The sequence below is a fragment of the Saccostrea cucullata genome, unplaced genomic scaffold (genome assembly GCF_032062105.1).
Source record: "Saccostrea cucullata isolate Sc308-1 unplaced genomic scaffold, CSIRO_AGI_Scuc_v1 ctg1641, whole genome shotgun sequence".
Classification (NCBI taxonomy): Eukaryota; Metazoa; Mollusca; class Bivalvia; order Ostreida; family Ostreidae; genus Saccostrea; species Saccostrea cuccullata.
The window spans coordinates 10,709-24,013 of NW_026938574.1; the positions used below are offsets into that span (position 1 = coordinate 10,709).

Here is a 13,305-nt window from a genome sequence, read left to right on the forward strand (position 1 = left end):
TTGAGATTTCATTTTTGGTACACATACTCTACTAATCAACCTTTTTCAAATGACACTAAGGTCAATGACCTTGTGACCCTGACTGTGACCTTAATGCTAAAAATAGCTTTTCCAAAATTTGTTGCCACCGGAAGCAATAGTGATTCACAAACACATCTTGTTTTTTCTAACAATTAACGTTTATGAAGAAATCCTTTTTAAAGGTATTTTTCTTAGGTATGATTCATTGTTAATTTTTCCAGTTGATCTTTTCTGTCTTCGGACAGATACTTTTTGTTGACAAGCAGTTATAAACTGATAAATCATTGTTTTTTAGATATAATAATTCTCTATTTATAATGAAATGAATTCCTCTGATGTTGTGTATTAAATTTGCATTTTTTAAACAATTTCATATTTTCTAGACCAAACATGTTATCGAAGTATTGACTCAGACCAAAAAGCCACAAAAATTATCCCTCCTCCTTTCAGCATTGAAGTCAAGACCTTCGATGGAAATGGATCTCTTGGTAATTATTTCCGATACAAATGCTTTTCTTAATTATATACATGAACCAGTTTTCGAGCAGTGGGTAAATAAAATGTTTAGTTAACATTTTTGTTACAATTGCCTTTCGTTGATCTCTTATATCTTCTATTGGAATAACGGCTGCATTTCCATTAGATCTTCTCAACAGCTACATGAACTGGTTGATTACTTTGGCAAAGAAAAGGACAGAGAAAATATGAATATTATAATATAAAAAATCATAATCAGATAAATGAAATAGTTTATGCTTTTTAAAGCAATATTTTCTTTGAATGGCCTTTCACATTAATATCAATGAGACCTTCATGTAAAATTGAGAAGTGAATGCGATCACGGAATTTAACTCGGAATTCTTGAAGGCAATGGTAAGTTATGATGCGGTTTTAAAGTAGTGATTTCATGTTTTCTCGATTTATTAATTTTTAAGTGGTAAAATACAAGTGAATGCGTGTCGTGCGAATAACGGTACCTTCGTATTCTTTAGATATTTTTTTTTATTTTATCCCGAATCACGTAGTAACGGGTATGTTAACATTTAAATCAAGTCAGAGTTCCCAGCAATTTCTCAAGTTACAAGCTGACGCGAAATTATAACATGATCTATGGTAAATATTATGAAGTATAGCTAAAAATGATGAAGAACTACGCAGAACCCAGAATTCACATCGTTTAAGAAAATGCTCATACGTAGAAAATTCTCTTGCGTATCAAATCCATTGAGATATATAAACTGAGTAAGCAGGTGATGAAGGTATATTGCTGCATAAGTAAGGTAAGTTGATGATAGAAAAGTTAAAATTATCACATTTATCATAGAGCTTGGTTGGATTACCATCCACGTATTTTGCATGTCCAAATTGGAAAACATGTGTAACGGTTTCTACGTTATGACAAAATATTACACAACTTATGTTTTAGATTACTGAGTGGATATTTCACGAAGTATTTGTTCGAGTACTACACTTAAATGTGATGAGAAATAATGAATCTCAGGATCCATGAATTTCATGAAGTTTTTGATATCCCTCAGTAAGAAATCAAATGTTTAGATCCTTTGTTGTCATAGTCTTCATCTCGTCCTACTTTTTTGAGGTAAGTTTTCTTTTCTTTGATTTGTATTTATGAATGTAAAGGAAAGAATGCATACAGTACCCGCATCGTTATTCTTTACAAATCTATCGTATCCTATCGTACGTGTATCCTATCGTATCGTGCGTGTATCCTATCGTATCGTGTTTTCCGTTTATCGTGTTTTGCGTTTTCTATCGTGTTTTCCGTTTATCGTGTGTTCAGTTTATCTTGTAGATCGTTTATCAGGTTCTATCGTGTATCGTGTTTTGTGTTTATCCTGTATATTCGGAAACCCTTGCTTTTTATCTTTACAACAGGAAGAAACTACCGAGGTATTCCGAGTTTCTTTTTCGTTTTGTTAACTCAAATAAGATTATTTTAACCATGAAAAAGAAAAGAAAGTTTTATCCCTTAGTTTTTCATCATTAAAAGAAATATTAAAGCGTGGAAGGAAAAGAATACATATATAAATAATATAATTAATAAATTAAACAATTAATAATTCATTGAATTAAGAAAATAATCATATCATAGTCAAGCAGAGAATAAAAATTAATTTTTGAAAATGAAATTATCGATTCCCTGGTTGTTGTTTTTTTTTTTTAATTCATCGAATTATATGATTTTTTTTTCGTCAAAATTAAATATTAATCAAATTTTCTTTAAATAGTCATAGTCACTAGAGGATGATTTTCGGTAAGTCACGGAGTATACGCAACACACCTTTCCCCGAAAAAATTATAATAATAATTAGCAGAGAATTTATTTTTTAAATGCAATATTCATTTTGTCCCGATCAATCGTCTGGTACTACTAGTAATGTGTTTTCGTCTCTTATCTGCATGTATGCACAATTATTTAAAATCTTGATTTTCAACATCCCGATCTGCGAATATGCCGTATATGAGATTACCGGGTAAGTCTAAAATAATTTTCAGGGTTTAATAATTCATTTGCATAAAAAAAGTACACACAAAGTTTAATAGCAATGATTTATAATTATTTAGTCGGAAAAATCGCATTTCATCCTTTTAATATTTGTTTATAGATTTTTGTGTTTTGTATTGTAAAGAAAAAAAGAGTATTTTATTATTCAATGTTCGTTAATTAATACGAGGTTTTAAGTATCTGATATGTAAATGTTTACATGAACATACATGTAAGTGAGAGCTTAGCGTAAACGTACATGCACATGTGCAGTTGTAGCAGATTCATATTCTGTTGACAAAGTTTACATGTATTAATGCAAAGCGCCATTATATGTTAACAATTATTTAGATTTCTACTCAGGAAATTAATTTTCTTGAACTATATAGTTCTTTAAAGCCGATATCTTTGGACCTTTCTTTCGGCCGGTCTTCTACATCTATTTTTTCCCTAAAATTTTAATATTTAATTGCGACTTTTGGATACACCGCAGATTGTAAGCTTTAGACATTAAATACAAATAACTAATTTATTGCGTAAATTTCTTCCTTGAAATAATTTAGTACTTGTAGATAAATTTATTAGGTACAAATGTATATTTTTTCATAAACAATAAATCTATTCATAGAGTTTCATAAATTTATAATAGTACCCATGAGAAACGGCACATAATTATGTAAGGGATTTTTGTGCAACAATTACATGTATGTTAAAATATCCATAATTAAAGGAGTCATAGTTCAACCTTAAAGTGAGAATTTCAACATTTACAAAAATATTCGTAAATCCACACCCTTGAGTAGAAATTTAAAAAAAATTACAGTTTCCATTTCATAATAATCCATTTAATCATTGTCAAAAATATATACACATATACAACTTTTGTAAAATTACCAGTGATATCAATTTTTTTTATTATAATAATTAAATGTACTTTATAATTTAGAAAGAAGCTTTGCAAGTATTTAAATTAAAATATTGCAGTAACTAAACAAAATAATCATTTCGTCTTGTCAGAAATCGTTCCGCATTTTGAAACAATCCTTTCAGGTTTTGCGTTTATCCTATCGTGAAGATCGTTTATCAGGTCAATCGTGTTTTGCGTTTATCGTGTTTTGCGTGTATCGTGTTTTGCGTTTATCGTGGTTTGCGTTTATCCTATCGTGCATGTATCCTGTCCTATCGTGCGTGTATCCTATCGTATCGTGCGTGTATCCTATCGTATCGTGTATACTGTAAAGAATAACGATGCGGGTACTGTACAAAATAATAATTAATTTCATATATGCACTTCTTTCAGGAAATTGAAGCAAGACGCAAATCTACCGATTTGTCCTTCAAAAATTGGTTTTTCGTTTTTAAGCAAGATGTCCTTACTTAAGAAGATATATATTACAATTTAAGCGCGATTTCTTTTTAGTGAGTTTCAATTAAGTGATCTCAACACCTTTGCTAATAATACCAAAATTAAATCCTCGCTACAAATTCTGTTAATATCAATGTTTTAATGTCTTTATTTGATTCGTTTTGATGGCTTATACAATAAATGCAAAAAGAAAATCCATCCATATTAATTTTTGTGACATATCATACACAGGGTCTATTGGTTGCCAATTTAAGTTTACAAGAAACAGTAAAAGAAGTACATTCCTGTCCTAAAACGAAAAAGGAGTGGCTGAAAGCATCTATCGAGAAAAATTGTTCTGCCTTACATAGTTCACAAGATGTGAAATATGAATATCTCTGCGTTATAAACGAATGGGGTAATAGTACGATTGAAGTTTGCACAGTCAACAGAAATATATTATGTAAGTATAAAATAATATGTCATTTTCGAATGTATTCTTTTACATGTATTTCATTTGATTTCTTTAGTTATATTTTGTATTTTTCTTTTAGTCGGGAAATGTGCGGAGTATAACTATGGGGCAAAGCGTATTCAAAGCAGTAACATGAAGCTGTGTTCAAACTTTGGTCCTCCTTGTCCCGTTGTATATAACTCGTCAGATTCATACATGTGTATGTAGTACGTATTAAGCGGCATTTGCTTGACATTCATACGCTTTGCCTTGCTCCGCAAACTTTGGATAGGGCAAAATTGTTTGATATTCTAGAATCACTGTATAATTAAAGTAAAAATTGTAAATTTTACTATAGTAGTTTTAGAATGTCCACCAAAACCTGAATATTTATGTTTTTTTTGTTCATAGATCAAGGATGTTATGATTTTTTAAAGTCCAAAGATAAACAAAGCACATCAAATCTTAATTCAAACTTTTCCAATTCTGAAATATCAGAGGAGGATTTTGAAATAATGATTATTGTCTTGTAAGTATTATTTTAAGCTTAACCTTGTACTCAATAAATGAATTTGTTCATTATGTTAGATTTTGTTAAAAACTAACGTTGCTTAAAGTTTTTTTTCTGCTTTTTTGTTACCCCAAATGCAAGTCTTAAGTTTGGGAGTTTGAAGGAAGAGTTATCTTTGTTTATAAATGTAAACTTATTAACTCTTCACAGATGTTAAAAGTGCCGTTTATTTACAGCTAACCATGATTATTTGGTCGACCACATCTCCATCCCCCACCCCCAAAAACTTCTTATGAATGAAAAGTGAAATTTTAAAAATAATACTGGGTTTTGTAAATGTTATGTAAATCATCTTTGGCCAGTTCCTCATTAAAGCAAATCACATTGCAAAATGTAATAGCAAGATTTCCAGTCACACAATTTTCTATTTTTAGAAGTTAATGATTAAAAACACAATTTAAAAAATGTATAATGCTTAGAATGATTTTTTTCCGTCCAATTCAATCTTTTGATAACAAATTAAAATTTAAAAAATAAATCTACAATTCTACTAAATAATTTCAGAATTTCTGCAGTCATCACACTAAGTGTTTTTGTATCGATCATAATATGGAAGCGTTACAGTAAATGGAAAAATCATAATACAGGTAAGAAACTAATTAATTTTTCTGTATTTTTGTAAAAATATAGTCTACGACCAATTATCATTACTTTACTTTTTTCGATACTGTTTAATGTTCATTAAATCATATGATTGTATGTCATTATAGGTTTCATTTAAAGGTATGTCACTTAAGGGCTTCTAAATTAATACCTGACTCGACACTCAGGGCCATTGAGCTGTGAGGGATCTTTATCATGTCAAGGCCTTTTGTGAAACGGGGTCTCGGTCCATTAGGTCTCTTTCAATTTTCACTTCACATTTCTGAGCGTCGACGGTGGAACAATCGCCTACTTTTGATTTTATATATATGCAAAGTATTTTAAAAGTGAATATATAACGAACAGTGATCTATCTAAAAAAAATATTTATAAAGAAATACAAATTTGTGATGTCATAAGAAAGGAAAATCAGGAATTTTGAGATGTGTCGCCATATCCCTACAAGAGGTGAACATTCCCAGTTGAATAACCAATATTTAAGTAAAGAATAGTACCTATATTCTCTATATTGAAATGGGAAAAAAACAGTTAACACAAATGTTATTAGTATTTCCGAAAAGTAATGAAGGTCATTTAATTTTAAGTATTATACAAAAAAAAAAAAAAAACATCTGTACCCAAATGTTTCTGATATTCTGCTCTTCCCATGAACTCTTGGCATAGGGTGTTGTCTAAAGAACATATTGTTTTTGTCAGGTGCTTTTGCATCTTTCCAGGTATGCACTATTTTGTCATCGATAGAAATATTTTAGTGTATCTAGCTTAGATAATTACATTTTTAAAGAATGATTAACAAGACAGTTTTTTGAGTTATCATGGTAATGTTTAGTTGTTATTTAAAGTGCAAGACTACACCTTCTTAAAGATCTTTTCTTAATCAAATATACTGCACATTGCTTAAGATATTGGATGACACTATTCCAATAAGAGAATGCTACGGATCGTTGTTAACTTGCGTTTTTCATTCCCAGCGAAATATATCTCTAACGCAGATATCGTCATTTACAAAAAAGTACTGCTTATTGGTCGAAGTATGTCGATCGACTCCATTCACGACCTGAGAAAAACGAACTTTTTAAAGCACAATATTTACATTTCCAATGTCTTTGTCCAAGACAAATTACAAATTGTAAATGTACTTTTATTCCCCATGAATGCATTGGCGCGGTCGACCCCCCCCCCCCAAAAAAAAAACACATGCAGGGTGGGACAAACAGCTAGACAGAAGCAGGGATTTTAGCACCTGGATTGGAGGAATCAAATCATGTTAATATAAGGAATAACTGTCAGATTTTTCAATTTCATGACAATGATCAATTGGCCTGCGTGATAATTTTATGCAAAAACGCCATCGGCGTTTACGCAAATTATCACGCGAGCCAATCGATTGATCACATTATGAAATCAAAAATAAGTCAATCATTCCTTAATTATGCCAAGGATTAATGAGGAGAGAAGCGTATCAGAAACCCCTAGCTAGCAAAGATGATAACAAGATTATTTTCTGAATTTTCAATAGCTGAAAGTACATGACTGTACGTCACATGATAATCCTCCATTTTGTTATGACGTGAAAGCGCCTCAAAGGAATTTAATATCGCACGACACGTATAGTTCGGTTGCACCAAATTTACGTATTAGGTGACGTCATGATATCACAAGCATGTTTAACCCATGGTTACGTAATGAAAGCCAATTCAGTTCAATTAGGACTGTGTGAGATCATCCTATTCTGAGTGATTATATAATATACTATAATGGATTTCAGATAACGGTCGAATGACTCATTGCAAGTGATACATGTAATAACCGAGGGCACGGAAAGTGGAAGCGACACTATGAATCGCTGTGTCTGAGGTCAATAACTTGCCTTGAGTCTTTTATAACCACATATATAAACCTACATTGAAGTTCATGATCGTATACAATTGACCGACAAAGAGTTGTATGAATTCGTTTCGGATTTATGCATGTACACTGATTAAGTGTTACTTATCATAATGTCGCAACTTCCAAATAACATGGTGTCACAGATAAAAAGGCATAGTAATACGATAATTATTTCAAGATTTGTTTTTATTACAATCACGATGCGGGTGAAGTATTTATATACATGTAGTTAAAACATTAAAATTTGTATTTTCGTAACATAAAGAACAATTATTAGCAGTGTTAATGACTTTTTCGCCAAGAATAAAATATTGCCATCTACTTTACTTTAACTTTAAACATATTTTATTAAATAATTCAATAAGGATATGGCAACAGGCAAGGCCTATGTACACCCTCTCCTTGTATAAAAGGTCAAGATACAATAGTAAGTAATAATACATGAACATGATAATCAATAAGATTGTAATGAAAAATTAAGATTCACAATCAAGTATTATTTATCAATATTATATTTCAAAAAAGATGACAACCCCCTAACTGTACACATATTAGTTACATACTGTTGTTTACATTTTACTTAACAGTACGTAAATAATATTGCCCTCTGTGCCACATCGAGTGGTATAATATAATCAACGTTTCTCTCAATGCAGTCGATAATTTAATATTAATAAATATTTGACTGAGTAACCTTTAATAATAGGCACAATTGATATATCCATGAAAAATTTGTATTTTCTTCTCAACAGACAACACATCTGCTACGACGGAGGAGGAGAGCAGACAGAGTTTTGTATCCAAGAGCTCAGGAAACGACGACATCTCGAATGGAAAAACTACTAATTGTTTACACTTTTTGTGAGGAAAATAAACAAAAAATGGTGGGTTTTCCCCCCAAAAAAGGATTCTAGGAAATGACACAAATATTTTTTCCTGGTTGAAAAAAAATAATGCATAAATGCATTAAATGTATAAGACCTTTACAAAGATACACAGCGGGTTCCAGTAAATGTTCAGCCAAGTCTCTTTCTTTACTCCTCATAAAGATATTTACTTTTGACAATTTGAAATCACAATACCTTACCAAAATCAACAGCTTAAGAACTTTCCAGTTATCAACTTTATACAAAACCATTCCCTGCAAATGTTTACTTTTAAACTACGGAGTTTTAATTTCTCAGTTGGTTCGATGTGCAAGAGCATGCTTCATATATGTACAATTTGTAAAGCGAGGTAGATTATAGACAAACGGGTTGAAGAAACGAGGATATTAGTTGTCTCGCTTAAAGTCATCATTTCGCTAGTTCTAAGGCCGATACAATGACCTTGTCAGCAAACGCAATCTATCATTGAGTCAAATGGTGTCCGATTTTTTCATAAGAATTGTTGGCACATTATTTACACACTGAATTGACGATGGATTTTCCATTATTTCACGATTGTTGTAGGGGGGAGGCAGATCTGGAAGGGTTTAAGGGGAATGGGACGAAACACGGGTCATAGGAAGCGATGGTATATATAATGATATTAGAAAAGCTATAAAGTTTCTCTATATTTCGAAGGGAAATAAAATTAATCGTCTCAAACAAAATATAAATTTATGATCTTATCCTTAGAATGTAGACCTAAAACTCAAAAGAGGTCTTGTTTAAAAGAATAAAAATGACATTGAAAAAGCTCAAATGCTTTGTATTTGAAGTGAAACTGACGCGTCTTTCTGATTTGATATATGAGATAAGGAACATTATTTAAGCTTAGAAATCAATTAAACAATACAAAATTTGGAGCAGAGCAAACACGGACCTCTTTAACATCGGAATTGGGTTCAGGTACGTACCATGATGGAATAAGCAATCTCTGCTAAAACCGCCGTATGCTCATTTTAATGATCAGGAAATAACTGAAAAATTCGTCGATAATCAAGTGTATGAATAATGGTCTTAGAATTAGTATTTAAAAAAGCAAGTCAACATTTGACGTAATGATAGAGTCGTGTGCAGACACGGTCATTGTGTCGACCATAGAACTTACGAAATGTTAATTGTAAGCTAGATTGTTTTAATTCTTTGTTTCATCAATTTGTTTGTCAATATCCTACTTCCTTTTAAGGAAGTGAACGTAGAAATAGAGCAACAAGGATGTTTCACATAATCAGAAACAAAAGTTAAATGAGTTTAAGGCAGCCAACCTATAGACTACATTTTAAGTTCTAATATACATATATGTGAAATTTGTACTAGAGTAGGAAGTATATCAGCAAATAGATAACTTATTCCATTAATTACAAGTAATTTTTTTTGTTACATAACAATACCTATGTTCTATTATATATATATCCCTGTTATTCATTACTTAATTTGTAAATCTAAGTGTGTACCAGACACCAGGGGATATCAAAATTGAATTTGCCATGCGGATTGTGTGGTTATTTTGCGTCTTTTTCACTCACGTTGTGGGTACCTTGGATGGGTTATGGGTCATTATATATTGACCCACAAACCATGTGCCTAAAATTTTGTTTATGACAATAAAATAGTAACTTTATTCATTTTTTACAAAAAAAAAATTTTTGACCCATAATTACACAATCAAAAAATGACCCACAATGCAATTTTATATATACGAAATCTTACCGCTGAGTGGATTGGCAGGATTTCGCGCGTGACCCACAATATTTTATATACTTTCACATGAGAATTGTAGGGATAAGGGAAAACGGCTAGATTTTATAGCCTAATTGCAGAAAATTATTGTTAAATTTAACTTTTTTTTTTACTTACATGTATATATGAGCTTTTGTTTTTAATGTACTACATTGTATAAATCTACAAGAAAAAAGGCTAATTTATTTTAAACTTTTTATCGTACGATAGTTGTGTTCTTCCTAAAGTTTATATATCTAAAAATAAATTCTTATAAAAATGTGAAAGAAAGCTCCAATTACTAATTGTTTGAAAGAAAAAAACGACTAAAATGTTGCTGTAAAGATCGCGCATTAAGAAGTGAATCGCGATGTTTCAATAATTAAAAATATGTTAGGTTGAAATCTCAGAAACTTTAGCTTTATTCAGAAAAAAAATATCACACATTAAGATTTAAGGGAAGTGTAATCAAATCAACAATTATTGAACATTTTATAGATGGTATAAAAGTAAATACTCAATATCCGACAGTGTTTTATATTATTCAATGTAAGTATTGACCCAGAATAATGTATAGTTGCCTGTATTTGGATCCCGCAATTTCTATATCTTTAGGGAGGTCAACATTACCGCTACATTGCGAAAAATTTCAATTCATTTACGCTACATTTCTTTGAAATTAAATTCCGGGTGATCAATACCGCTATATTTTATCAATAAGACTATTGCCGATTAAAACTCATTACCGATACAGATCGAATCAGTCAGAAATGGAACAGAATTATACTTGTATACTGACCCACAACTCGCTTCTGTACATTGATCCCGCAACATTATATATATTTATAATACAAAATTTTTCTGTGTATACACATTTAATACAGTGTATCATAAGATTTTTCGAATCTTATAAAACTGTATTAAGAATAGAGCAATGCTCTATTTCCTAATACAAGTCTTAACTTACCTTTCACTTTCAACCAATGAAATGTAATGACACTAGGGGTCATCCTATTTTTATCATTACTATAAAAGCACATGGTAAATAATAATGACCGACTTTACAAGTAAAGACATCGAAAAACTCGTGATTTTATGGGAAGAAGAAGAGGACTTGTGGAATATATCAAGCAGTGCTTAGTCCGATGATAGACACTGCTATCAGAGCCTCATCCTCATTTTTTTTTTACAGAAAGAATTATAGCGGGGGAAAACACTTTGGAATACGTAGTTTATTTACAATCTTATAAGATATGTATTAGCATGAGTACAAGAAGGTTTTATAATACAAAAGTATTATAATACTTGTATTATACTACAAATCTCATCTTGTATACCGGCCTTAAAAAATACATCATTTATGACAGAAAATGTCTCTTACAAAATAAAAGTTGGATTAAGTAATTTATGCTTGCCCTTACGTGTAAAGAGTAAAAACACATTCTGCTGCATCTGAACAAATCTGACCAAATATTTGTTTTATAAGACATAAACACATCGCTTCTTGATCATGCACAAATAAGAAAAAAATGTCGTACTCGGTCTTCTTTGGTTTATGCTTAGACAGATATACGTTGCTTAAATTTTAGTCAATGGGGCTTGGTTCCAGGTCTGTGTATTTTTTATATTGTGTGATTAAATTTACTAATTATATTGCAAATCTTAAATCACTGAAATCCATAGTTTTTTTTTTTTTAAAATCATATTTCCAAGAAAAAGTGACACTCGACCTCTTGAATACCAGGGAGTGTCTCGGTCCACACTACACATAGGCGTTGCAGCCGTGGTGCTAGAGAGGGCTTATCCCCTCCCTCAACCCCAGCCCACGTCTGAAAAGATAAACAGAAAAAAGGGATTGAGAATTGTGGCTTACCTTATTTGGTTTAACCCCCCCCCCCCCCCCCACCACCACCAATTTTAATTTGCTTCCGACGCCAAAGATGCTAATGATTTTATTCACTGTATACACTTTTCCTAGCGGAGTCGGTCAGATTTAATTTCCGAAATGATTGGATTATTCTCGTCCATTACCTGCCTATTGTCAAAATATAAGCAAAAATATCCTATGTGACGCAGTGGTTAGAACGTCTGCTCTACAGTAGCGAAGTAAAGGGTTGATGATTAGTGATTATGTCAATATCAGGAAAAATTTGACTTTCTAGTATATTGACGAAATAAACTGGAATCTATTTCGTCTTTAGAAGGTCTTCATTTTTTTCTTTAGACACAATAACGGCCCCACAATTGATTGGGTTTTTCTATTTTTATTGTTTTGATTTGATTTCTTTGGGGGGGGGGGGGTGATCAGTAAACAAAAAATCCATCTGAGAAACATTTTGACAAGCTAAAAAATTCTTTCTCAAACCAGAACAACTTATTAGGAGGGGAGGAGCTCCTTTCATTTTATTAAACTTCATAAATATGTTTCATCCTACCAACATTCTAGATTCTGCATGTAACTTTTTAACAGGGGTCTACGTTCTACGGTTGACGTTTTTAACCTTTCTTTTCATAAATAAAAATATACCCTTACTGTTAACATTTAGTATAGGGGATATTTTAATTTATTTATGTTAAAAACGTCAAGCTCCTGTGATTTACAATACTTTATACTAACAACCCAACAACCAAATGTGTATATAAAGAGAAGTGGTCGAATAAATCCCTATATGACAATCTTTTAAAGAGAAATATTAAATTAACCAGATGTTAATTAAATACTGCATGTAAACGACGTCCCAGAGTGGGAATATCCCCCTCTCTCCTTCTCCAAATCGTCTTAGTATAATATGAAATTAAATGATGCATCGAATGTATAAAAAAAATCTCAGAACCGTAATAAAGAATAGTTAAATTCTTTTAAATCAGCAAGGTCGCTATATTTTATGTATATATATCATTTAGGACCCTTTCTACACCAGTGCAAAATACTTTTAAGATAGGACTTTCCTGTAAATAACACAGTTTAAATCAACCTCGTTTCATAGATATCAGAGATTTTAAAAACAATAACCAATTTATTTCCGACTCGGAATTAAATATCACACACAGTTTAAAGTCAACGTCGATATATTTAGGTTCAAAATCGATGAAAATTTTTCATTTAACATAAATAACACATATCAAGTAAATCTACACCAAATCTACACCGAATTTTCATTTTTTTAAGCTCAGATACGCTATGTATGGCTTTATCAAAAGTACATGTAATCATAGCCTATCCTACCTATATTTCGGTGATTGATATCATGTTCCGTTTTTGTAAAGATT

General features: G+C 31.3%; 1 protein-coding gene across 2 annotated transcripts; it reads left to right on the plus strand.

The window, feature by feature from the left end:
• The first annotated feature begins 1,451 nt into the window (after window positions 1-1,451).
• LOC134250700 (uncharacterized) lies at window positions 1,452-9,613 on the plus strand. Of its 2 annotated transcripts, none has more exons than XR_009988564.1 (6): window positions 1,452-1,621; window positions 4,125-4,335; window positions 4,427-4,553; window positions 4,738-4,855; window positions 5,402-5,484; window positions 8,143-9,613. XR_009988564.1 is itself a non-coding variant. In XM_062733063.1 (6 exons), the coding sequence occupies exons 1-6, from the start codon at window positions 1,571-1,573 to the stop codon at window positions 8,253-8,255; spliced, it is 696 nt and encodes a 231-aa protein (XP_062589047.1). In that variant the 5' UTR covers window positions 1,452-1,570; the 3' UTR covers window positions 8,256-9,613. The 2 variants fall into 2 exon arrangements, 1 of the variants encoding a protein (XP_062589047.1); XM_062733063.1 differs by having other exon boundaries at window positions 4,427-4,546.
• The last annotated feature ends 3,692 nt before the right edge of the window (window positions 9,614-13,305 follow it).

What these genes read in the sequence shown, in the direction of transcription:
- LOC134250700 (XM_062733063.1), top strand. Translation starts at nt 1,571, where the DNA reads ATGTTTAGATCCTTTGTTGTCATAGTCTTCATCTCGTCCTACTTTTTT. An exon ending in TCTCGTCCTACTTTTTTGAG is followed by an intron (nt 1,622 to 4,124) that starts GTAAGTTTTCTT and finishes TATCATACACAG; the next exon opens with GGTCTATTGGTTGCCAATTT. An exon ending in GAAATAATGATTATTGTCTT is followed by an intron (nt 4,856 to 5,401) that starts GTAAGTATTATT and finishes AAATAATTTCAG; the next exon opens with AATTTCTGCAGTCATCACAC.